We start from the raw sequence: 27,065 nt of genomic DNA, 5'->3' as shown, positions 1-27,065 counted from the left end.
TCGCTTAGTCTGTGCCATGTGATGCTTCTTACATGCAGCAGGAGAGGAACCAGCCCTGCCAGGGTATTTCTGGGTTTGAATTTCTGCCTGTATCAACTATTTTCCTTGTCCAACCCTTTTTCTTTTTCACTTCATACACCAAGGCTGTCTTTCAATCTTATTTGACTCATTCTCTTTAAACTATTCTCCTTTCCTTCATCCCATCATTCGGTCCCTTGGCCACCCAACTGCCAATTAACAGCAGTTGCATGACATTATAAGTAATACGAACAACAGCCATTAGTGGGAGAATTGCCCTCAGCGAGACATTGCGATAATGTTGTTCAGGGGGATAATACCTCTCCAAGAAGATAAATTTTAAGTTGATGGGACCACGCTTCTGTAACTTGGACACAGCTGAAATAAGCGTGGCTCTGCGGAGATCAGAGATGGTCCCGTTTTAACTTAATTTTCAGTTCAGACGGATTTGAGCAGCAATTTGCCAGGTGAACAATTTCGTACATGATTTTACAGCGCACTATCTTCCTCTTACCATCTTTTGCAAAATCACCAAGCCTTGATTTACCTTCATTTCTCTCATTTTCTCTGGCTGTCTTTAGATTCCTTCACTGCAAGTATCTACAATTTGGAATTGGAAAGATCTCTGTTATGCTACTTTTTTTTGTAACTGTTTATTGCCCTTCGAAATAAATGGATTGATTTTTTTAAAATAACAGCTAAAAGAGTTCTAGAAACTCACTAGTTAGTCCTTAAGTGTCCCTGTAAAAAATGAAGAGAAGTTGGAAATAGAAGGTGAAACATCAAAAAGTTCTCATGTTTCACCAATATCTCATATAGAAAAAGTAGCATAAAAAGATTCCAATTGCAATTAAGTATTTAGTACCAAACAGCCTAAAAGGGTCTGAACAGACTTCCTTCTGCATCCATTTCCTTTATTTTATATGGCTGCAAGTTTAAAAAAAGAATTACTGAGATGTTTATAACATATGGTAACATACTTCTGGTTTTTAAGCACTACATTTTTCAATCAAAACCTTGCTTTAGGAACATGAAAAGTTTGTTTTACTACATTGTTGAAATACATAGCAGTTACAAAAATAAATCCTACTCTTTGGAGAGCTACTGCACTGGGTTTCTGTTTGTCTACGGAGGTTTGACAGAGACAAACCATCCGGAGCCATCAACTTCTCCTGAAAAGCCCTGAACAACCCACTCGTGTGAAGGAGGCAGCCGGAAAAGTGTCTAAAGACCAAATCAGCAAAGACAGATGCTTCGGAAGATCAGTACTGTTACTTTTTTTTCATCCAAGCACTTCAAAATTTGTCATTAGTCTGAAATGTTGGCTTGCAAGGCAGTAATAAACAGTATTTACAGAGAGGCTTGTGAAGTCTTTCTCTTAATATATCACATATTCTATCTATAGCTTGTGGTGTATCACACCTCAGGCTCTTCTAAAATCCCGGTATTGCAGCAGGCTGCCAGCTCCCTCAAATGCAACACAAGTAGGTTCGGAGTAGAAAAATCAGCATACAAAATTCTACTGCTTAATTTGGGGAGACGTGAAGGGACCCTGAGATAGTGCTCATCCATTTCTAAAACAAGCTCTCGCATCTTCTTTTGCTTAATCGTCTTCTCTTTTAAGGACGCTCGTTTAAGTGGTCTTATAAAAAACATGTGTTTTGAATACAAAAATGCAAACAAATGCCATCGTTTACACCCTTTACTGCAAAATAACCACAATGCCCTAAACCTATATAACTATTGAAGGAGGAAAATAAGTACAAAATCATAATGTTCATGTTTGGTTTCCTTCAAATGTATGTAATGACCAAAATAACTGGCTTTTTAAAAGACTTCAGTAGGCGTTTGTATTGCTAATGTCAGAAGTTCTTCCCACTTCTTCAAATTTGTTCTCATATCTCAGAAATCTGAAGAATGGAAGATTTTCAATTAGATGATTATAAGATGCTGCTGCAACACTATTTTTTTTTTTTAAGGAATAGCAGTTGTCATCCTTATTTTCCCAAATATTGAGAATTTCTAAGTGAAATAAGGCTTAATGAAATCTATGTAACATGAATACCAGACGCTAACGAGACTTCTGTGGAACTTCTGAACGATGAAAGGACAACACCCTTTTGAAGAACATCTTCTTGATGCTCTTCAATACATTTGTCCAAAAATCCTTCAACCACAAGCATGTTGTTAAAGACACAACAATGCAAAGACCAACTGCTAATAACTATTAGTCCTTCATACTAATATACAGAAATTTAAACAGACCGAACTTCACCAACACCTTTATCACAGGATTTTAGGATAGTTCTTTCTGTTAGGAAAGGATAATTTATGCAGCATTTTCTCAGGAAAGTTTCCAATTCATTTCAAGGAAAGAACTGATTAAAAATTCAGACAGAACTGCAGAATTTGGCTATTACTCAATACAAAAGCTTGCTTTAGATTTGGGTTAGGTTGGTTATTTCAGTCTATTCAGAAATTGCTATTTTTTGATGATATAAAAATAGGGGGTTTAGGTAGGAGTAATATTCTTCAAACTAAAATATAACTCATCTGAAGGAGTGCATGACTAATATTTAGAAAATGTATTTATAGGCCTTTGGCTCAATACTGGAGTGGAGACAGGCATACCCAAGAATAACCTGATATTGAAAATGTTACTTCTACTCATAAGCCATCAACTCAGAGTAATCAAAAAGAAGGTAATTTACTGCAAAACAAGGCGATTCTCCTATTAAATGCAACTTAAATGACTAGAATCCACATACCATACAAAGCCCACTAAAATATTATATTGTTTTACCATATACTACCTTCAGTAAACAACATCCTAAAAATTTTTTCTCGTATAGTCGTGTTTTAAGTTCATTACAATAGACAACAAAAGGATCTAAAAATTCACACACACAAATGAACTTTTGTAGACTATTAACAATGCATGGCTAATGCAATCAAAAAATCTTATCAAGTTACTCAGCGACATATAAAAATGCAACAAAATATAGACAAAAAAGTATTGAAGAGACCTAGGCAGTGCTTTGGTGAAAAGCAGGTGCCTTCTGAGTTTTGAAGAAACATTATGGCAAAATAAACTACCTCAGCTTCCCTTCCCGCCCCCATCCTGTATTTGACAAATACGGACATCTCTCAATTAGGAGTCTTGATTTAATTTGGTAAAAATTTCCCATTCTGCCAACAGTGTATTCAATTCTACAGCTAAACAAGTAATACACATTTTGTACATTCACAGCAGTTACCGCTAAGCAGTATTTTTACAGACTACCAGCTAAACAACGTTAATTGCATCACACTAACTCTATTATGGCTGACCAGTTTATTTGGAAGTGGAGTTAATTTCATTTCTGCATCATTACTAAAGTCATCAGATGATCGCAGGGAAGACTTCCTACTTCTTCACCATAGCACGCATTTATAGGAAAACACTTATGTCTGGTGGCAGAGCTCAGCATTAAACCAGTTCTTTAGATAATTAAAAAAACATCAGACAGAGCTGCAGCATATCTAATGTAGTATTAGATATGTAAGCACAGAATATATTATAGGACCCCAAAACATCACAACATTTATTAACAGTTCAAATATTGTTCACAGTGATAGTAAATGAAATACTTGTTTTCTTCGCACTGGATAGGCTACAATCATTAACTGTTTTGCGTGGCATCCTTCATAAAAACATGTCTTCAGCCCAAGATCCCACAACCTTAACTGAAATACGAAACTATTACATGAAAAAACTCTGGTTAGTGCCATGAAAGGGACAGAAAAGAATTTATATGACAATGAAATGGTAGGTAAATGTCATGGATAAAAGATTTTAGTCTACAGCTGTTAATATTACATATTTCTATTCATTTTGCTTTAGTTGTTTAGCAAGGCCACGACTAAACTGCATATACTGAAAATGAGGCGGACTTCAGTCTTTTGAACCTATAGTACTATCATCTTTCATCCACTGTAATGTAACTGAATCCAGAAAATTTATAGATTTTAGAAAAGACAGCTAATACTGCAGTTCATAGACCTTATTTTACCTATTCGTTAGCAATTCCAAATTTCTAAGACAAATATGGAACCCCTACTTATAAAAGACAATTTCTTCCTAGGGAGTAAATGAAACAGGGAACCTTTTAACATCTACCCACGTATAGGAGGGAGATTAGGTTCGTTCTCTGTTGGAGAAACCAAAATGAAGGACTATTTATGAAGTACTTGCAGCTTTGAATATAATCAACTGTAATAACAAGATACAAGTTACAAAAAAAATTCTTTTTGTTGAAACCACTTTTGTAATACTGCTTTTTAATAACCCTCATAATGGCCGAATTAGAAGGACCCCAACTGAAGTCATTCATCCCACATAAAACAAACATTGCTTTTTCTTCTTAGCTTTGTTTTACAAGCTACATTATTTCCAGATGACGCTTGAGGGGCCTAAGAGCTTCAAGAATTAGATGCTTAAATAGACAGCTGCTTTCTATTTACCATATAAATCAAGGATAAATCAAAGAAGAATCTAAATATTGGACTTCATTTAGCCCATTGTGGAGCACAAACTGAGAAGGAAAAGAAAAAAGAAATATAGAAATCTCATCACCCAAATGCAAAGTTTAATTCTCGTTATTAAGATGAGAGAAAAACTCATCGACATGCACAGAATTCCAAGCCTCCATGTAACACCAGCTCCGCACAGCAGGTAGATTTAACTGGATTGGTAAGGAGCCAGGAAAAGAGTCACCTCTGATTGGGAACTCTCCCAGTACCACCAGGCTTTGCTACTGCAGACTTTATGTATATATATATATTTATATTTATATATTTATATTTTTATATATACATATATTCACATGTGTGTATACATAGACACAGAGAGCTCATTGCATTCATATTCTTTACATTTTTCCCTTCAGACTGCCAACATGCATTTATTTCTATACCTTAACTAACAAAGAAACAGCAGATTTTGGACAGGGGCTTAAAGGACGGCTCTTCATATATTCACAGGAGTACATCTGTAAATATGCAAAGTCTAACACTGCACTACATTGTTTCTATCACTGACAAAATTCCTCCACCACCGAAGTGCTGGTTAAGTGACAGTCCTATATATGAAATAATTGAAGATATTGGCACTAAGTGGGATTATTTTTAGAATTTTCCCTAACACATTTAAGCTTCATCTGCATAGAACAATGCAATTTTTTATAGCCAAAATTTAGAAGGTAAAAAAAAGTTAAACTGAAGTGAATTTCAGAATTTTTCCCCATGTGGCTAGTGATCATCCTACCTACACTATTTTCTGTTAATATTATTCCATTAAAGCAACTGAAGGCTGCTGGTAAAATCCCCACGGATGGCAGAGAGAAGAACTCCCAGCAGACAGCAGCGTGGGGTGCTCAGAACCGTGACCCCTACCCTGGGTGTTGAGTGATTCTCAAAATGTGTTCCAAGGAGTTTTCATTGAACTACTAAGCCTTCACGCCCACCACCAGTAAACAAGAGTTTGGGCTCCTGCTGACATGAAATCCCTCGTCCCTGTGTTGCATTAGATGATGTTGAAATAAATTTAGAAACCAAATCAAAAGCTATGTATCCCCATACAGACTCAAGTGATGATGCGTGCCAAAGTATTTGAATCTAAAACTATTCCTACATTTGACTTTTATTTTCCTCAATTTTTGCATTAAGCAGTTATTTTTTTTTTCTTACATCAGCAAGAGAATTCTGAACTTCTGACATAAACTTGCCAAAATTAAAAATTGTCTATCTCCTTCTCTCTCCCCTCCCTCCCTAGAAATAGTTAAGGAGAATCCTCATTACCAGCTGCCGCATAACAAGTGTTGAAGTACTCGAAAATTGCAGCCAATGCTCTGAAAAGCTTAAAAAGCAACCGTTTGGGTAGATGGTAGCACCAACAACAGGTCTGATGTGCTACTTTCCAAGGGAAGTTAGGATGCCTCCAGTTATGCTGTTAAGTATCTATGATTTAACAAATTACATTAGGCTGTAATAAAATTACAAAGAAAATAATCAATATGTTTACTTAAGTAATTTGTCTTGATTTGAACTGAAAGAAGCAAAATTCTCAATTATTTTATTACCAGTGTTCTTGTTTGTTAAAAATTTTGGAGAATGTGCTTTCATTGAATGCAAGAAAGCAATAAAAAAAAAGACCTAACTAGATTTTTCCCATTTCTTCAAGTCTGGAGATACTCGCAGACAAGGACAACTTGACTGAAGTGTGATATTTCAAAACAGGTCATTGCTGCTATGAAAATAATGCTTAATAATAAAGCTTATTAAACAACTAGTAAATGAAGCAGCATGAGAACTGGTCTAACCAAAGCTCCTGTCTCCAAGCCAATGGTTTGATGACAGGGGGTTCTTCTCTCTTCCCCGCTGGCTCTTCCGTCCTGCTCCTGAATCCCATTGCGTTGACTACAGTTTAACAGGAAAAGGACCAGGAAAATGGTCCAGCCTTAATAAATGAAACAACTTGCCCTTTTCTTTTTTAAAGCCCAAAAAACCTCAATAAGAACAATATAAAAACCAACCAGGTCAGGTCCTTATTCTAGTTCACAGCAAGATACCTGCAGCTTTGGTGGTACACCAGACACCTGACCGTAGTCCGTGGCAGATACTCACAAAAAGACCATAGAAAACCTGGTAAAGGAAGATCCCCAGATCTTAGAAATTAAGAAATGCCCATCTCATCTAACCTCCATTTGCTCCCTTTGTGTGTATGCGTTACGGCACAGGCATACTGTGCCACGGCACCCCTCCGTCCTACGATGTTCACAATGGACAGGGCTCAACTCAAGACTGATGCTGCCTCCTTCCTTCCATAGCCTTCCTGGCCCTAAGAAGGAACACAGAGTATTTACCATAATTTGTTTTTCAAAGTCTTGTCCTCACAAATGAGCAGAAAGCCATGGAAAGGAAGACAAGACCATAAGCAACACCCAGAATAATTTTAGGTACAATTTAACCCTTGTGACCCAGGTACTATAAAAATTCACTTTTGGATTAGACAACACCGTAAGAAAAAAAATTTTATAAATTAAATTAATTGAATAAATAAAAAAAGAATTAAAATCGTGAGAAATACATTTTTAAAACACGTATTTGACTGATCTGAATGAAACCTATGGAGAGAATAGCCTGCTAAGCAATCCTCTTCCTCTTCTCTAGACATAAATTGAGGCAGAACAGGCAGTCTCCGTGCCATCCCTTTCTTTAGCTCCACGCTGGGATACAGAAGTAGAACAGGCTTCAGGACTTCAGACACTTAAGTTATTTCTGTTCCTAGATTCTTCACTCTTCTTACAGACAACACAAATACAGGCTTTCAGAAGCAGAGCATGCTGAAGTAAATGAAATCTGGCCTCAACTTTTATTTAGTCAAGCGCCTATGTCTCAGATTGAGCTGGAACATGAGCAATTTGCAGAAAAAAAAAAAAAAGCCATGCATAAAAGTATACATTCTTTCAAAATACAGGGCATGAACTTCAGTGATTTTACTCTCCCCTACAGCAATCTTTCCAACTGCTCTCCTCCCCTTCTTCCCTACGTCATACCAACAATAAAAGGGAAGAAATTCAGTGAAGTATCTAAGTCTCTGGGCTGCACTCCAGAGTGCTTCCCCAGCACTGCTCCATAAACTGCATTTCTCAGCTGTCTCCATCTGTAAGGGGATAACTTTGATCAGAGAGCACCTTGGGTCTTTCCTTAGCTGCAGTATGTAGTTCACATCCAGTAAGTTAAAAAGAAGTCCAAAATCTATGAAATAGATTTCAAGCACCAAATTCAAACACACACTGAAATATATACCTATATATACCCACATATATGTAAATATGTGCCTATGCGTGTGTGTGCATATATACATATTTATTTATATGTGCCCTTTTACAAAGATATGTGTGCATCATGCTGTTTTCTTTCCTCTGAACAGTGGGGATGGTAATTTGGTAATTTGTTTGTTTTCTTCTAGGGAGGAAAATACAAGGGTGTCTTTTCATAAATCATAGAACAGTTTGGGCTGAAGGGACCTGGAAAGATCATCTAGTCCAACTATCCCACAATGAGCAGGGACATCTTCAACGAAATATCAATATCCTCCTTCTGACAACAGGCTACATACAACTGTAGTCCCTGCATTAGGGACTCTATAAGTTAGTGTTAGAAATTTCAGCCCTATTCTCTAGGCATCTGAAGATGCCCGACAGTCATTTAACGAAGACCCCACAATGTCTCAGAGGTTATTTTCAAAATACAGAGTCTTCAGCAGCAGTTCCAGCTTATGGAGCCCCTGTACCCATAAACCCTGTCCCAAGCACTCACTCCAACCCCTCTGGGCTGTGATACCGCACGTTACGCAGAACTGTCTCATGATATGATATATGACGTGATAGATCTCAGGTATGAAAAGCCATCGTCTCCACCAAAGCAGCCTCCCGTTGCCCTGGAAGCCAAGTGAAGCACCATAGCTCTCCGAGACAGCTCAACAAAGAGCCATGAGACCACAGGAGGAATTCGAACACGTAGCGGTGGAATTGCTTAAGCTGGACCCTGGCATGACGGCGGCGTCAATCACCTCTGAGAAATACAGCCCCAAGAGCCTTATCAATCACAGTAGTCAGAAACGCTCAGTGCATCCAAAATCCTGCAAGTCCTCACCACCGTGGAAACCCATATACCAAGAACCCCTATTCCTTGAGAAGCAAACCCATGGGAAAGGGTCATCAAGTCCTCTCCAAGGGGTCTGAAGTCTTGGGGAGCTTTCAGTTGTTCATCCCCATGCAGATGAAAGAGCTTTATCCAGCTCGTGTATCACCTTACCAGGCAAAGAGAAGTGGGATCTCCTGCTCTTTAACCACAACCTAACTTGAGTGGGTTCTTGCTGAAATGTTTTACAAGTTCCAAAAATTAAAGGTCAGATAGCAACTTCTGGGAGAGAAATCAGAAACCACAAGTGTTGTAAGGAGCTTCACATGAATTAGGGCATGGTAAGACAGCAGGCATACACAGGAAAAACCTGCGAGTGCTTCATTTGTTCTATAAACCCACACGTCTCTGAATAACCGAGTGCCTCTAGTTTGTATAGTACGTGTCAGCAATAATACCTAAAAGACACAGGGTAAGAAACTTCGTTAGTTGAATTAGACTTAAGTCATTAAACTACTATATCAAATTATCTTTTTAGGTATTTTTATACCTAGCGCTAGAGTAATATGATATGTACAGTCTTAGGCAGGCATGTCCCGGAACATGTGTTAACACTGAAAATAAAACAGTTGTTACATTTTCATCCTCAAAAATCCAGAGCAAGATAAATCTATTTTTTTTTTTTTTTACACAGTATTGCAGTGAGAGTTCAAATGAGTACAAACCAAAGATACTTCAGTAGTACAAAGATATTATTCAAGTCCTCGGAAGACGTCTCCTTCTTGTACCAAAACTAGAGATTTTCCAACAAGCCATGCAATTAAATTACAAAATCGTTGCCTGTTTGTGGGTATTGGCTCAGTAAACTGAAGAGGACTGTATGTATCCATGTGTTCAGAACATACTAATTTGCCCCGTGACTGCAGTACTCCCCGCTAAAGGCTCACTGGGAATTGTTTTCAATCATTTTTAGGCATTTTAACATACTGTGGATGCCAAAGCCCCGTTCTTAAAATTAATGTTTTTAACTGTATGATTTAAATATCCTGAAACACAAATGGCTTGAAAATTGCAAGTTGACAGGGTACTGTAAGTCTCTTAGCTATGAATAGTTGCGGTTTTGTTTTGCCATTTGTAAGTGTAATTTTTTTTTTTTTTTAAAGACGTTTCAGACATGACATCATTCATACAGGTTCCTGTATTTTGGTGTTGGTGGTTGCTTAGCTGTCACACATTTTGATAAATCTTTGCAGATTTAGGGATGTTACCACTTCTATTTTGAAGCACCTACTAAAACATTACGTTCAATACTCACATAATCAGGAAGCGGAGAGTCATTTGAACCGAGGGAACCTCTTAAGGACTGCGTGGCTTGCTCCAGCACTTTGTTGTGTTTTTTAGACAACAAAGAAAATAAACTGGAAGGAAGAAAAAAGGAGAAAAAATATTTAAATAAATTCACAATAATGTTCTGAAATAGTTAGACTATCCAGTCAGAAGAGTTGCTTTATTATACGCACAAACCTGAATAAAGAGATTTTTAGAACACAATGCACAAGAGTTATAGAATTTATTTATTTATTTAACATCTGGGCTAAGCAACAGCAGAATTTGAATTAGAAATATTCTATACAATAAACGATGTGAGGAACATCATATGTTCATGGTTAAATTCTTAAAAAACTGTAGCAGAAGGAATGTATACATGCAATTTCAGTTCATAACTAGTATGTGTTCGCTAAAATGCAATTTTTAAGTGCAGCACCTCATGCAATATATTCTTAAGCATCTTGTGTATTATTCATTTCAATAACCTAATTGCTTAGTACAGGAAGAATCCAAGTGTACGACAGAAGCTTTGGGTATTTGGAGGCTGAGTTTTTGCATTTTACTAGTACCTATTCTTTCCAAATTTATTTTAGCTTAAGTCAAAGAATAAGGCATTACCTTAGCTTTATAAATAACCTGTGAAATCAGAGGACCATATACATACAGAGAAATAAACATTGTTTTCATGCGTTTTGAAAGAAAGCATAGCAATGACACTCAGGGAGGCTGGTATAATCTGATATATGAGAATATAACTTGACTGCAATGGTGGAAGGAGAGATGAGAAGGAAGCAGAAGCAGCGGACAAAGGCCACCAGCTAGTGCTCAGCAGCTTGGAGGAGTCAGAAGCTTCTGTAAAGCCCCCGGATACCTCAAACATGGTTTTCAATTCACAGATAACCCACTTTCCCTCCTCCCCATAGTGGCAGAAGTCATATGTTTTCAGGCTTTCTGTGTCCAAAAACATTCTTCTGGTTTCTTTTTGGAGCATTACAGGACTCCTAGCAGGCTTTCCTAGGATGACTGTGTTGGTCCTTAGAGGGTAAAAAGGCTGCCTTGACAAATAAGCACCAGTAAAAGGCACTAAAGCCTGAGCATGCTGCTCTTGGAGTTGCTTACACTTGTTGATGGGACAAGGAGAAGCGGCAGACTTCTTGTTCACCAGATTCAGTTACAAAATACTAAAGCCAGTTTAGTAATTAAAAAAATTAAAGTGGCAAAATACTACCTCCGTGTTATAATCTAGATAGCTTCTATTTCTTGGAGCTGGAGGACAGCTTCAGTGCTCAGAAGTATGTGCTTGGAAAAGTTTTCTGCCTCAAGAAATGACGCTCAGTGTTTGAAGAGGCCCTCTTTATATTTTTACTTAAAATTTATCATTGATATTGTATCCTTCACAGACAGTAAAGTAGATTCCTCGGAGTACCAGTCCTTGTCCCCTCGCTGCTAGCCAAAAGCCTCAGGAAAAGGCTTTTTGAATGCTTCTCACTGCCACAAGGAATTAGTTACGCTTCTCAAGCCTAAATCTCCCTTCTCAAGAGCCAACTCAGTAAATTCCACCATTTCCCAACACCTCTTCCGTCAGGTATTTCTTAGAACAGATGAACAGCTTCCTTTTAAGGATGGTCTTCACCGCACTTAAGGCATCTAATTAACCCGCGTGAGAGCCCTTGGGTAGGTTGCACCATCCTCAAGGTTCAGCCAGAGTCTGGCAGCACGAGGAATGGGCTCGAAACAGCACGGCCAAAACCAGGGTCGGTGCCGCGGCTGCCCGACTCCCAGTCCCACCAGGACACTATCGCTGGGGCGGTGATAATCACGACTGGCCTGATACGGCAAGAACATCGAATGACATTATGAGACCTCTGTGGTGGTTACAAGGGTTGAGAACATTTGGTGTTTTCAGGATAACGCAATATACTTGATGTCATGAAAACGGGAATCTTATTTTTTTTCTTTGTGCTATCCAACAGAGCCTCGACAAGACGTGTCATTCCTGGGACCAAATGCCAACCTCCCACTAATTTACAGCTATTAGTCAAAACCACTAGAACATGCCCTGATAAAAAGAACCAACACAGAAATAAGATACACTACTAGCGTTTCCAACTTTTTCCCTCCATAATCAGCCTGTATTCACAGACTGAAATTTTTGGTCAAATCAAAATTTAGATTTGCAAACTGGTCCTTGGCCTGAAACAGCAGCACTACTTTTCCAATCACTGGTATTTTTGAAGGCTCAGATTTCAGAGATACTGTCATCAGCACCATCTAGTGCTGCAGAGACAGAATCATCGGTTAAAACCAACCTGGTGATGCTTATGGGGTGGGGGTGCAGCAAGAACAGGTTAAATCTGGTGTCTCTCTGCTTCAGAAGATACAGATAATTTCACAAAGAGGAAGAATTTGGAATAAAAAGGACTTCCAACTAGTAGATTCTTCTCCAAAATATGTAAAGCATTTTTGACTATAAAGGAATTGAAATATAAGCAAAGAAGTGGGATCAGGATTTTGAAAAGTGCATTTATTCAATACATGTAAAGAGAAAAATGCACATACAGTGGTATTCCATGGGGAATTGGAATAGCCAAGAGCAGATTTATTTTCTCTGACAGAAATGTAGAAAACTGGGAAAAAGAAGGTGGAAGGAAAAGGAGAGAAGACTATTTCTTTATATCTTATTTTTGCTTCCTTAAATATTTTCCTTTTTTTTTTAATTAAGTGTAACGTAACTAAACTAGAGTACTTGTTTACGGCATAAGCAAGCCCTTGGCGGCTGATTTCTATTTCCAAAGCAGCAGCGAGGGGGTACGCTCCATTATACGTCATCTTTGGCACCAGGGCTTCCCCTTGCAAAGTTTTGCTTTCCTGCCACAGCTCATCACCTTCGCACCTGTCTGAGACGCTTCTTTGTGGGACCACAACACCAATATTCAGGTTAAAAAAAACTCAGCACAATTCTCTTCTTCATAAATTGGTTATCCTTCTCAAAGAACCATCCCTTAGAGGACCACGAGGGCAGGGACACGTAGGCAGGAACTTTTCATACTGAGAATAAAAACATATCACAGAACTGCACCCAGAGCGAACTGCAATTCCTCAAAGAGCTTCACTGAATCACTACAACTAAATAGAAAAAATTAAGGCAAAAAATACTGTGATTAACTACTGAATTTGGAGGTCCAAAGGAAATGGCATTGCCTCCCGAAATGGTGTAAAACTTTACCAGCAAGTAATTCACTTACTATGTCTCTGAAAACCACCTTGATAAATATCATCTTAATTTTTAAAGTATTGGAACAGATTTAATTACAGTCCTTAAAAGGCATTTACATGAATTTAGCTCATAAGAATCTTTTACCATTGACAAACATTGCCTTCTAAAGGAGATGTGTAATTTTGCGGCAGTCACATCTTCAGCGCCTATAAGATTCTGGGTTTTATTTTGACATTTAAGGCATGAGTAAGGCAATTAAAAAAAGGCAACAATATTTTACAACAAGGTTGTTCGCCTCCCCACAGCAAGGTACAAGAGACAAATACCAATTCATGCAGAGGTGGAAATTAAGATTGTCTCCCAAATTTCCCTCATGAGTCACAGTTCTGTTTTTGCCCTGCCAAAAATCAAGTTGAGATCAAATTTGAAAATACATATACTATGTGGTCCCAGAGGGCAGCCTGCACAAGTTGACAAAAATACAGATTTTTCTACCAGAATACTTTTCCTCTTTCTTGTGTTCTTCTCCATTGTCTGTCAGACAGGCTATGGAGATAGACAGCCCTTTGATCTCACCCACTATGGACATTTTATAATAATAACAAATTATGTTCAGAACAATGAAAATGTCTTGGTATCTCAACCCATCTCTCACTTACAGAAGTACTTATGGACCAATGTTTACCAAGCAAAATAATAGGTTGGAATAATAGCAAGATGAAATAACAGCTGGCATCTATTACAGATCATCAAATCGCACCACGGATGAGCTCAACCAATGAGGAAGACTCAAGGCTGAATAACAATCTCAAGGTCTTGTGTTTCTGATTTTTAGGAATTAAAAAAGCATTTGTTTCTTAACTCCCTCTACATAGATGAAGTTTTTAATTTAACACAAGGCTGAACTTCGATCAATAAAGAAATGATTACAGACTAAACAGCAATGGCTGCCTAAATGCAAGTGATTTGATTATGTGTTATCTGCACACACAATAAAATTCAAACCAGTAATATACGAACTTGACGCTTTCATAAAGCCAATTCCACAAAGCCAGTGGAATACCAAAAAACCCCCAAAAACCCAGTAATGAGAACTCATTTAACAACTTTCTTCTTAGTCCACCAAAAATCACAAGCCAACAATCATGGGGGGGGGGGGGGGGAAGGGAAGCTTCTGCAAGTTCTGCAGAAAGTCTGATTTACAGCAGATTGAAACAGCTCATAAAGTATACTCCTCACACACAAAAAATGAATGTATAAATGGAACTTTTAGAGCTAAAAAAATCGAAAAAAAGATAAGGGAATTGAAATTAGAAGTTTAAAGTAAATCCAAAGTTAGAATTTGCCAAAAACTGGAGCTGTCTGAAAGCTTTGGACAACAAGAAGGAAAGGTACCAGTGTACTTTATTTTAAGAAAGTAAATAGGATGACCCAAGATTAATGACCTACTAGTTAATCCTGAGCATAATAACGGAACGGCGATCATGAGACTCATTCAAAGGAGGATATCACCGGCATAGAAAAATAAACCTTGTCAAGCACACTCAATTTTTTTTCAGTGAGACTAGAAATAAAATAAAATACGATACTATCCTTGTTGTAACAGGCTTCTACTCGTCATTTATATGACTTTGTTCCACATGGGATTTTTTTTTTTTTATTAAGACACTTGAATGATAAAAAGCAACACGGCATGCATTATATGAACTGAAAATGAGACATCTCAACAGTTTGAAAAATCTTCAAATTTGAACCTGGAAACGAGTTTTCTTAATAGAGCCAAATAGGAATATATTCTTGGCCCTTCCAAATAGCAATAGCTATTTAACATTTGCTAAAGCTACCAAAATACTTCCAATGACACAGAGATGATATATGACGCATATCATTGATATACATCAAAGATAAAGAAACAGTATGGTTAAACTTTGCAAATGGCACAGTCATTACAGGAGTGTCAAATGAAGAGAAAAGGACATTTTTATTAAATTTTTCCTTATCTTTCAGGAAGCTGCACACAAAATAAACTTGCTGAGATTTAACACAGCCAAACTCAAAGGCATAAATATAGCATCAAAGAATCCAAGCTGCTCCCTAAGTGTGAAGGATGTCACCTTGGGAGCAGCAACTAAAGATGACCAGACCAACAAACAGCTGCCCAGAATGCAATAAAGCTGCTGAAAGAGGAACTGTCTTGGGCATTAATAAAAATATGGTCCCTCGCTACAAGACAGACCTTGAGGTGCTGGAGCATGTCCAGAGAAGGGCAACGAAGCTGGTGAAGGGTCTGGAGCACAAGTCCTGTGAGGAGCGGCTGGGGGAACTGGGGTTGTAGCGAGGTTGGGGTCGGTCTCTTCTCCCAAGTAACAAGCGATAGGAAGAGAGGAAACTGTCTCAGACTGCGCCAGGGGAGGTTTACATTGGATATTAGGAAAAATTTCTTCAACAAAAGGGTTGTCAGGCATTGGACCAGGCTGCCCAGGGAAGCGGTGGAGTCCCCGTCCCTGGCAGTATTTAAAGGATGCATAGATGTGGCTCTTAGGGACGTGGTTTAGTGGTGGACTTGGTAGTGTTGGGTTAATGGTTGGACTCAATGATCTTAAAGATCTTTTCCAACCCAAATGATTCTATGGTTCTATATCCAGCAAAGTTTTGCTCTACAGCACCCACCACTGGCATCCAGTGTGCAGACTTCACCACAATGGTTTGAAAATGCAAAGGTTCAGAGAAGAATCAGGATATTGATTATTAAACCAGAAAACACACCTCCCCATCAGAAGTTCAAAAAACTCAATTATTTCATAAAATCATCACAGAATGGTTTGGGTTGGAAGGGACCTTAAAGATCATCCAGTTCCACCCCCCTGCCATGGGCAGGGACACCTTCCACCAGACCAGGTTGCTCCAAGCCCCATCCAGCCTGGCCTGGAACACTGCCAGGGATGGGGCAGCCACAGCCTCTCTGGGAAACCTGTGCCAGTGCCTCACCGCCCTCACAGTGAAGAATTTCTTCCTTATATCTAATCTAAATCTACCCTCTTTCAGTTTAAAGCCATTACCCCTTGTCCGATCACTACATGCCCTTGTATACGGTCCCTCCCCATCTTTCCTGTAGCCCCTTTAGGTACTGGAAGGCTGCTATAAGGTCTCCCTGGAGCCTTCTCTTCTCCAGGCTGAACAACCCCAACCCCAACAGATTTGAGAAAAGATGAAAGGGTGATTTGACCAAAATACAGATATATGCACATGGAGAAAAGGAGTTTGTTTACAGAGGATCCTCTAGGCTACCAGAAGAAGAAAAAGTTATTGAAACAGAAACTAAAGTACCGGTTGCACGGGCACATCTCTCTCTTACAAAGGTGGCTGAAACCAGGCTTGAGGCATAATAAATTCCTATTTATACTGTCAGAGCAACAGCAGAGAGGAGAGAAAAATCTGGGAGGATAGAAGAGGATCTCAATACCGAGCGTGTGAGTTGAGCTTAGACTGATGCTATGACAAAAAGAAAGAGATGGAAGTCTGCAAGAAAGGGGCACTGTCAGAGAGCAGAAGACCAACCCAGCACATTAGCAGAGGAAGGTCAGATCGAGTTATGTGACAGAAAAAAGGAATAAAGATTGGACTTCTGCCAATCCAAATCACTAGTGAGCTTCTCAAGGAGAAAAATTTTCAGTTATCTGAATACTTAAAAACATTCTATATGAGCTGAGTAGAGAATTACTTGAGGACTAAAGCACTGATCCATAGAATTTATTTGAAGATTGGAAATTCAGATGTTCTGAATCTTTTCTCCTCACTCTCCTAGTTCAGATGTATGCTGCAAACAAATGGAACAGCACACAAACACAAAACACTATCTGGTGGTGGAAAAAAACCAGTTCCATGGATCAAAAAATTTGATGATGAATGTTCTCAAACAATTCAGCAATACTCCGTGCTGTTCCTTCTCTCTGCTGTCATATACATGCCAAATGTACTATTGTTCTCAATTTTAAAAAATTAAATATAAGCCCTAAACACCGAAACCATGTTATGCAAATACTCCTTAAACAATAGGATTTTACAATGCCTGCACGAACACCACAATCATATTAGGAAAAAAACCCCTTTATATAGCAAGCTCTAAAAATATCTTAGTTTTAAAACCTGACATCTAAAAGTTAAATCCACACCTTAATTCCTGTATATGTAAGGAACACTTCTTGGTTTTGATCTATTTTTTAATGAATTACAGCAAAAAAAAGAGTGCTATGGCATGAGAACTCTACACATGTGCTGGGTAGGATGCCTGCGCAGACACTTCCAAGCAGAGGATCTGAATTGCTCATCTGCCTGAATAATGGTTCATGTATGGTCACGTAAGAAGTCACATCAAAACAAACGCACCGTGCTGTTTCGTATGAAAGTAAATATTCAAAGTAAATGCATTGTCCTGTAGTCCTATATAGGAGGACTGGTTGCAAGCAAGCGCAGCAGGGACAGTTGTGCAGCCTTTCTGTGGGTGACGGAGAAGTGCTCTGTAAGCACTTAAGGAACCAGGCCCTGGGAGAAATGCATTTAGCATGAGTAAGTGCAGAAAAAAAAAATAAAAAAAATCACTAAGTCCCCAAATGCCCACATCTACTGAAGAGCCCTTGAGGCATTCTGCATTTGAATTATCCAAGCTGTAACGGCACATAAATAGAAATAACAAGAGTGAATAGCCATGGAGAACTCCACAGGCTACGCGGGGCAGTTTACTCCATGGAGGGACACTGCTCTTACTTGAGCGCAACTCTAACGCCTGGGAGACATTTAGGATCTCAGGAAAGAGAAACCAACCAATTAAGATATCAAATTGCTAAACAGCAAATAAGAACGTACTTTCTATCTTACTTTCTAATCTTGTCAAGTGAAGCATGACTAACTTCTGCTGAGTAAAGCTTTGCTATATTTACTATTAGGTCCATCTGGCTTGCAGAGATGATGTGAAACAAGAGACTTAGTGTGCAGTCTCCACAAAGGTCATATATGCAAATAAAATGGTTTGTATGGGCATCACTGATGAACTTATTCACCAAAGAGTGTTTAAAGGATCAGGGAAAGAAAAGGGCTTCTCCCAGGTAGCAAAAGGTCCACGTGATATTGCCACATTCTGACTTTGCTGGTTGGTGATCCGAATTTTTTTGACTTTTCTTGTCTAGTGCCTTCTCAAAAATATAAGTTTGTGTCCCCTTTGAAACAGGCCATGCACCTCAGCTGCCTGCTGTTTCAGGGCCAATCCCAAAGCATCGCAAATGATTTTAATGCAACCTGGGTAAACAAATGCTTTCTATCCCATTTTCCTGTTAAACAGCAAACATTAAAGACCATTCTCTTTTAACTCTACAGTCCTAAACTTGATCATAATAAACGAAGTACTTCAAGGTATCTTCAGTTCAGGACAAAAGAATCTCAATTTTAAAGAGTATCCTTTTATCTGCCACTGCTTGCATATCAACAGAGATTTATAATTCATGTGCTATGAAGACATTCCAAATTCTGTCTCCTAAAGAAATTTTCTTATTAATAACTCAAAAAACACACAGTCACCATACACTTGTGGCAAAAGAATATAAGCAAATTCAGAAGCAACTTAGAACAATTAATGGAGGCTTTGCATTAACAAACAGGATTTCCTGTTAAAATGGAATCAAAAAGACAAAGACACTAGAAAAAACATGGAAGCAAGGAATTTGATGTGGTGAGACAAAAGTAAATATTTACAAAAGTAAGCCGAGAGTTTAATTTGCAGAGAGCGGGAAATGTATTTTTCAACTGAAGGCACACATTGTTAGGCAGCTCATGGCCACTTTCCAACGAATGTTGGGAAATGGGTGCTGCTATTGCTAGAGAAGTAAAAGGCACAGAAAGCAGTAGAATCCTTCCCCTCTATCTTGCTACAGATAATTTCATTCCCCTTTTGTCTGGCATGCCAAATAACATCCTTGTAATTCCACTTAAAGGATAGAGCCAGGCAAGGATGGGGAGCACTACCTAGAAACACCTTCCTAACTCTACAGCATATTAAAGTATAAACTCAATAAATAACCAGACTGCTATCTACTACAGATGTAACCCGCCATGCAAATCTGCTGTATTTTTCTCTAACTGAGAGCGGCAAGTGGCAAACTAAATTCAGGAAGGCTTAAAGCTGTGGGGGAAAAGGTATGCAGTCCAGGATAAACAGAACACATGTTTGTAAAGCTCAGACTAATTTAAGGTTTATTCTGAGCTAAATATCCCTGAATCTGCGTTAGGTGTCTCAAGGCATGAACGCAATTCCTTTCAATGTTCCCTGTGTTTGTCCTGTTAATATTTTATAAGGATATTGAATGGGCAGAGTCCACAATACTTCCATTTCATCCACTTGCTCTTAATTCAATAGGGTAAGTGTTTCATAGCTGCTGAGGAAAGACATTTGTCTTGAATTAGGACAAAACTCTGTGGGTGAGAATCAGAGGAAATTGCTGGAAAAAGCACCCTGAGCAAAACTCCCACCCAAAAACCCAAAGACAGACTCTGAACAATGAAACAACAACAAGAAAATTAAAAAGCCATCACTGCCATGCAATCTAAGGCCCAAAACCTTATCCTTTGAGCAGCTTTTATTTGGCATGGCTTTGCTCAAACACACAGGGGGTGTGTGTACGTATACGTATGTATTTATACGTATTTGGGTCATTGCTGCACTTACAAAGAAAATTGCTGTGCTTCTCTGCACTCACTCTGACAGGAAAGAATCTGGATCCACATTAGGAGTTAACAGACTCATTCCATACGCAGAAGATCACAGGGTATGCGCGTTGCTAACAGCCCTCTTTAGGGTAAGACTTGAGCAAAACACGAGTTTTGGACCGTGCTTCCATCACCATGAGTCCTCCCCGCTGACATCGCACGTCACCCGCACCCCATGCTTAGAGCAACCCCGCTCGGTGCGGGTTTGGCTTTTCAGCGCTCTGACATGGTTAAAATGAATCGTTCATTGCGTTCCCCTTTGAACCTTGGAAATAAATATCATGGCTTTGACCTAACTTCATAAAACTGAGTTTCAATATTGAAGCAGGAGAACAAGAAACAAGCTGCTAGGAGGACACATTATTGTGCTGTAGATGGATAATATTAGGTTTTTTTCACACCTTCATTTCCTTTTCCCCACCTTTCTTCTTCTTCAAAGCCCTGTCCTAAAGGTGTCTCTGCCATTCTTGCTTCACAGGAATGAGTTTTATTGTTTTCCTTGTGGACTTACCTTCTCTTCAGTCAGCTGTCCCTCCTGATCACATCCTCCTCCCTCCACCGTGATCCTAGCAGTGTCCCGCTGACAGTCACAAAAAGCCTCTACGTGCCTCTCCCTAATCACTACAGTTAGTTTAATTACCTTATTGACAGAAAACCTCTCAAGTTTTAAATTGAAACTTTTTTTTTTTTTGAGGAAATAAAGACAATCAGTTGGACCTATCAGGACTCTAAAGTAAAGCTCTTGCTAAGGAACTTACAGAAATGACAAAAAATTCAAACCACACATAGGTCTCACTGCTAAGACATGCTCCCAAACATAATCTTGGATGCAAGGACTGTCTCTTGCATAACAATGAGGTCATTTCTAGACTTCTAAAACCCCACAAGGAAAGAAAATTTGAAAGATTATGCATTTGCATCTGTAGAGAACTTCCGTAACTGTTCATAATGGGTAGTAATTTTTTTCCAAATCCAAATCATAAACACTTTGTATTTTCTTTGTGAGTATTTGTGAACCACTGAGAAACTGTTATGAGTACCACGGGATCTAAAAAAAATCACTAATTAAGGAAATGAATATTTCTTGTCTTCCAGACAGAGTTTAGATGGCATGTGTTCAGTGTGCCCTGAGGCCACACAGGGAATAAAGACGATTAAAAAAAAAAAAAAGCAGCATGAATAATACTACATTCACTGAATGACGCCCTGCTTCAGAACAAAAAACAATGCATAGTCACTTAATTAAAGATTGTGTTTTTGCTTTTGAAACAAAGATGCTGAATTAAAACTTCACAGACAACCTTAATCTATTATTTCCTAAACTTTGAGTGAAATTTGATATTGATCAAGGCAATTGTTTTTTATGTAGTGTGTAAAACATAAAATAGGGACTCAAGTTTGTAATAAACTCCTTCAGCAGAGTATCTCCATCCATGCTGTGTTAGTGATTTTTTGCTCAAAAAATCTAGTTTAACTGTATATCCAGGCATGAAAAAAATGTATAGTTTGAGCTGCAGTACTAAAAAAAGCTAATGTCAGAGCAGCAGTTTGTTCATTCCCCTACAATTTCACCAGGCAGTTATTCAGAAGGATGTTCCTTCTTGGTACACAAACTGCAATTCCCAAGGCACGTGTATTCAAACCAACAAATACAGAATTTCTAAGCAAATTTAAAATTTTACTTATGCATTCCTTTCTGAATAAATCATGTTGGACATGAAATACATTTAAAGGAATCAAGAAGAGTGCTTTCTGTTGAAAGTGTATGGTACTTTATCATGAACTCAAAATTCACTCTACAGTATTTGGTGTAACACAAATGTATGCACATACATACAGATACACACAACTTCAAGAGAGATATTTGTTGGAAATATTACTTCTGTCTGCAAATAGCACTGACATGCAGGTATACATACTTAGAAAAAGACTGAAATGCTTAAAAATTTTCAGAGGTACATGATGGTACTACTACTTGAAGAAAGGAAAAATGCGAGAAAAATGCAGGATAATGTCAAAGAATGTAATACATTAAATACCTTTCAACACCAAGACCGAGATTAAGTTTAATCTCTATTACTAAACCTTTCCTGTAAAAGCATAACAACACTGTACTTTAAAAATAAGTATCACAAGTAAAAATTGCCTACATCCTTCATTGTAATGTCAACATCAATCCCCTTTGTTGAATTTCTGTGGATTTATGTACCTAGATATAAACCTGCAAAATGTAGCCAGTCATAAACCTCTTTCCAAAGGAAAATTCATGTCAAAAGAGATAGGAAATAAAAAATAGGTCTCTTCATCCTCAAAAATATCCGTGTCATTGAAAGAAAACATATATCAAGAACACTAATTATTTTTTTTTATTTTTTTTTAAGGGATGATTATATCCAGTCAGAATCCAACAGCAGCAGATGCTGAACAAAACAAGGGATAATGAAGCATTTCGTAAGAGTTCAATTCACTATGGAAAAAGCTACAGTTAACGATCCACATGGAGGTTAATTTGGCTTTAGGAAGCCCCAGCCCGCCCTTGCCCATTTCAGTACAAGTGCTGTGCCAACATCCTGGGAAGCCAGCCCACGGCATTTTCTTAATTCCTGTTTCTTAACATTTTTCTTTATTTTCTTAATTTCTCTATTTCTTTCTTCTTAGTAGCTAGAGCCTCTCAACAGCACGCATGCCTATTCCTACATATGTGTTAGAAATAACGACAGGGCTTTTCATCTGCTTCATTTTCTGTGCATCTTTACTATGAACAACGAAGCTGCCCTTCCTAACATCGCATCACATCCTAAATTTGGAGAGCTCAGTGGTTTCCTCACCCTTGTTCTACAGCTCTTACAAAACCCCCAAACATAAAAGGGAAAAACCACCTGTGCAAATATAGAACAAGGACCTGTAACGGTTACAAACGCAACTCCCAAGTACGGCATATATGTATCAAGAACATAGCATCATCTTCAGCATCTACAGAACATTTTTAGAAATATCTTACAGGCAGTTTGAAATGCTCTAAACTACTCATCATTGCAGGAAGATGACACTTTCGGAACAGATCATCTGGAAGCCTTTAAGGAAGGAAAAATGTTTGCAGTACTGAATTCGCCCAGCTTTTTTCTCCATCACCCGTACTGCTCTCCCAAACGACAAATGCGTGCGATCAAAATCACCGTGGCTCGCAGCAGGAAAAGGCTTGTCAGCATCCTGAAGGAGCTCCGTCTTTGACCGTCCCTTCATCTTTTATAAAAATACTTTCCATATTTAGCAAAAAGCACGTCTTACCCATGTTTCGTAATCCGACCTTGACAGAGCTAAAATGTAATCCTGTTTCTTGACTGTAGTCTGCCTGTCAGGGTTTTTAATTTTGTTCTTCAGTTAAAAAGGTGTTACAGACATTACCGGTAAGATTTAGAAACATGGGCACAAAGAGCCCTTATATAAGAGAAAGCAGATTTTATTTTAGGTAACACTTCAAAGTTATTGTCCGTTACATTTTCAGTAGGAAAATGGTCATTATTTCCCACATACTCTGTCATCCTAAATTACCTTATTCACTACTGAACTTGTCATTCCAAAGAGAGCTTATTTTATTGCCTTCAGACAAACACACTCAAGCCTCAAGATTGGTGGGAAAACTGATACAGATTTGATTTAATGATTCATTTCAGCATACTTGCAGTTGTGCAATATTTTTCCATCTTAAAAACCAACATGATATATTTTTTTTTAAGTCCCAGTCCCTCAAGTTGCACAGTAATTAAATTTACATTGTCTTCAATTTATTTGGAAATTAACCTCATTCCCACAGAGAAAAGAGGTTGTGCTTTTGCGCTTTACCTCCCACTCAGTTTTATACATCTTATTCCCCTGTGTAATTCTTTCTGCCTCTATCAATTCAAAAATCCTCCCAAATTCCTAAAAAAATGCCCTCCCCAAAATGTTCTTTTTAAAAAGACAAATTTCTGTGATATTCCAGGTCATTCTCTGTTTTTCCCAAAGCAAAGAACACAGTTCCAAGAACTGAATTAGCATGATGATAAAGCAAACACCAACAGTTTTCTATTCTATACTGTACGAAAAGCAAGTACAACCCTCATGGGTTGGGATGATAATTCCCCTCCACCTTGGGAAACAAATGACAAAGCCAGAGCATGGGACCAAAGACAAACTGTATTTCTGTGGGATATTCAGAAGAGACACAACGTGGCTTTCTAGGCACATACAAATATCTTTCTGAATTTAAATTTATCCAGGTGACAACCAAAGGTGTGCAAAGGTGAGTTTTCACAACCCTGCTGGTGTAATCTGGATTAATCTGAGGCCAACACTATTCCGGATACTAAAGCAATTTGTAAATGTGATCAGCTATACAGACAGTATAAAGGCTTGAAAGTACAATCAAGATAATCGTGGTATTTTCAAATCAAGCCAAGCTGTGACAAACTGTTGAAGTTGAGGCTAGGCAAGTGGACAGGGAAGCGGACAGAAAACTGGCGGAACGGACGGGGTCAGAGAACAGCACAAAGTCCAGCTGGAGGGCAGTCATGAGTGGCATACCCCATGCGTTGATTCTGGGGCCAACGCTCTTGAACATCTTCATTAACGACCCGGCTAATGGGACAGCGCGCACCCTCGGTACGTTTGCAGGTGACCCAGAACTGGGAGGAGAGGTGGATGCACCAGACGGTTGTGCTGCTGTCGAGGGGGACCTGGACGGGCTGGAGAAACAGGCCAACAGAATCCTCGTGAAACCCAACAAAGGGAAATATCAGATCCTGCACGTTGAGGGCTGACAAGCTAGAAAGCAGCTTTGCAGAAGAGGACCTAAGGGTCCCGGCGGACACCGAGTTGAACGTACAGCAGCAACGCACCCTCACGGCAAAGAAAGCCCACGGCACCGTGGGCTACGTTACGCAGAGCGTTGCCAGCCCAACGAGGGAGATGAGCCTTCCTCTCTGCTCAGCACTGGGGCTTCCCAGTAGTGGAGACACGAAGATACTGGAGCGAGTCCAGCAAAGAGCCACAAAGACGATGAAGTGATTGGAGCGTCTGACACGCAAAGAGAGGCTGAGAGACCTAGGACTGATTAGCCTGGGGAAGAAAAGGCTTGAGGGAATCTCAGTGCCTGCAAATATCAGATGGGAAGGTGGAAAGAGAATGAAGCCAGACTCGGTGGTGCCCAGAGGAAGGACAAGAGGAAATGGGCACAAATTGAAATACAGGAAATTGCATTTAAATGTAAGAAAACAACCAAGTTAACCAGAGAGTTTGCGGAGTCACCATCCTTGGAGATAATAAAAATCAACTGAACATAGCCTTGGGCAACTGGCTCTAGGTGGCCCTGCCTTGGACGTGACAATCTCCAGAGGTGCCTCCCAACCTCAGCCACTTGGTGACTCCCTGAAATCACCACGAGTATGGCTAAACAATTAGCACAGCTGCAACAAACAAGAAAATGCAAGGAACACAGCCTGCTGGAAATGAACACCAAGTCAAAGTAGAAACCGGCAAAGCCACAATTGCACTACGAAGCACTTTGGGAAATACAGGAAATACATTTTAGGGTAAAATCCTGCAGTAGCAAAAGGATGGCTTAGTGATTAATTAGAAAAATGCAGCATCAGAAAGATCTGATTTTATTTATTTATTTTTAGGGTTTTTTTATAATCATCAATTTTTAATTTCTGCTGGGCAAACACAACATTGAAAGCAAGGGCCTGCATCTTTTTGCACTGCGGAGAACAGTAAAATATCTACGTGGAATTCTCTTAAAACTATTCTGCAAAACTGATGAGCAATCACAGCAGAGTTCACAGTAAAACTCTAATTTAAGGAAGCACAGCTCTTTGTAGGACCGTGCACTACCAAACACATAACAAGAACTTTAGTGGTGTTTAAGAGTCAGTAGGGTTGAGGTTCACCTTCAGCAACGTAGAGGTTCCTCTGAGGCTCACTTCTCAGTGGAAGACCACTAAGCTGGACTGCACTTCAATCTATGCAAGCTTACAAAATGTAAGGGTTGAATTTTCACCAACTGGAAGTCAAAAAAACCTATCCCACGATTCCTGACAGGACATTTCCCTCAGGGGTACCTTATTTTATCCTACCTACAAAATTGGATTTTCCTCTTTCATAAAATGTTCTGATAACTAATACAGAACATAGATGAGATGTGATACTGCATGTTATGCACCTAGAAGTATTTAAAGTAACCAAGTACATGAGGCAGGAACATTAAATGGAAACTTTAAAATCTTCTTTCATTAGTGTACACGTATTGAACTAGTTTTCAGCTAGGCTGACGCCCCAGAAAACTTTTCCAGCATTTAGAAGAAAAGCCAAATGTTAATCACTGTCCTGGAGGTTACACTGGGGCTGCAGGATTAGTCATCTTTGGAAACCAGTTGTGGTTGTTCTTATTTTCCTCTCCCACTGCTTTTTCTGATCTGCGGCTGGTGCAGTGGGAGCATTCTCATCAATGTTTTCTCACAAATTCAGCTTACAAACACGAAAGAACAAAAACACTTAAGAATAGCTCACAGCTCTCAACCCCTACATCCTGCTGTAGCGTGGGGATCCAAAACCTCCTTACACAACTTAAATCAATCCTTTGGAGGATTAAAATAAAAAGCTGACTGATTCCCCCCCTCGCTTTTTTTTTTTCCCCACCTCTGCATTTCTTGGTCAAATAGGCTGTGGTGCGAAATGGCGATACCAAAATGTGAGAAGAAACGACAGTTCTTGTAGTTGGATGTTCTCATTAGAAGCTGGAAATGAAACGAACAGAAGAAATAGTTCTTACAGTGTTACTAATTCTGCAAATCTGGAACGTTCCAGGTCATTTAGATCACTATGAATGGATCCGGATGCCAGTTTCCAAATCTTTAGCCTCTACACCTCCGCTAAGCAAGTCGGCAATGTTCCCTGTTCCCTCCATCCAGCTCCTTTCCTCCCCATCCTGCCCCGGCCACCCAGGGGCTGTGCAGCCTCCGCGTCTCGCCGAGGAGCCAGGCCAGGTCTGCGGGACTCAGCGGCTCAGGGGCTCTGCCTTCGC

General features: G+C 39.1%; 1 protein-coding gene across 5 annotated transcripts in view; it reads right to left on the bottom strand.

The window, feature by feature from the left end:
- DYM (dymeclin) overlaps window positions 1–27,065 on the bottom strand; it is a 217,518-nt gene that overhangs the window by 54,053 nt on the left and 136,400 nt on the right. For all 5 annotated transcript variants that reach the window (XM_069775295.1, XM_069775299.1, XM_069775296.1 and 2 more), the window contains one exon: window positions 10,019–10,121. In XM_069775295.1, the coding sequence (XP_069631396.1) occupies window positions 10,019–10,121 (103 nt within the window). The remainder of the gene's footprint in view (window positions 1–10,018; window positions 10,122–27,065) is intronic.

This window comes from Haliaeetus albicilla, chromosome W (genome assembly GCF_947461875.1).
Source record: "Haliaeetus albicilla chromosome W, bHalAlb1.1, whole genome shotgun sequence".
NCBI classification, from domain to species: domain Eukaryota; kingdom Metazoa; phylum Chordata; class Aves; order Accipitriformes; family Accipitridae; genus Haliaeetus; species Haliaeetus albicilla.
This window is presented reverse-complemented; position numbering and strand designations above follow the sequence as displayed.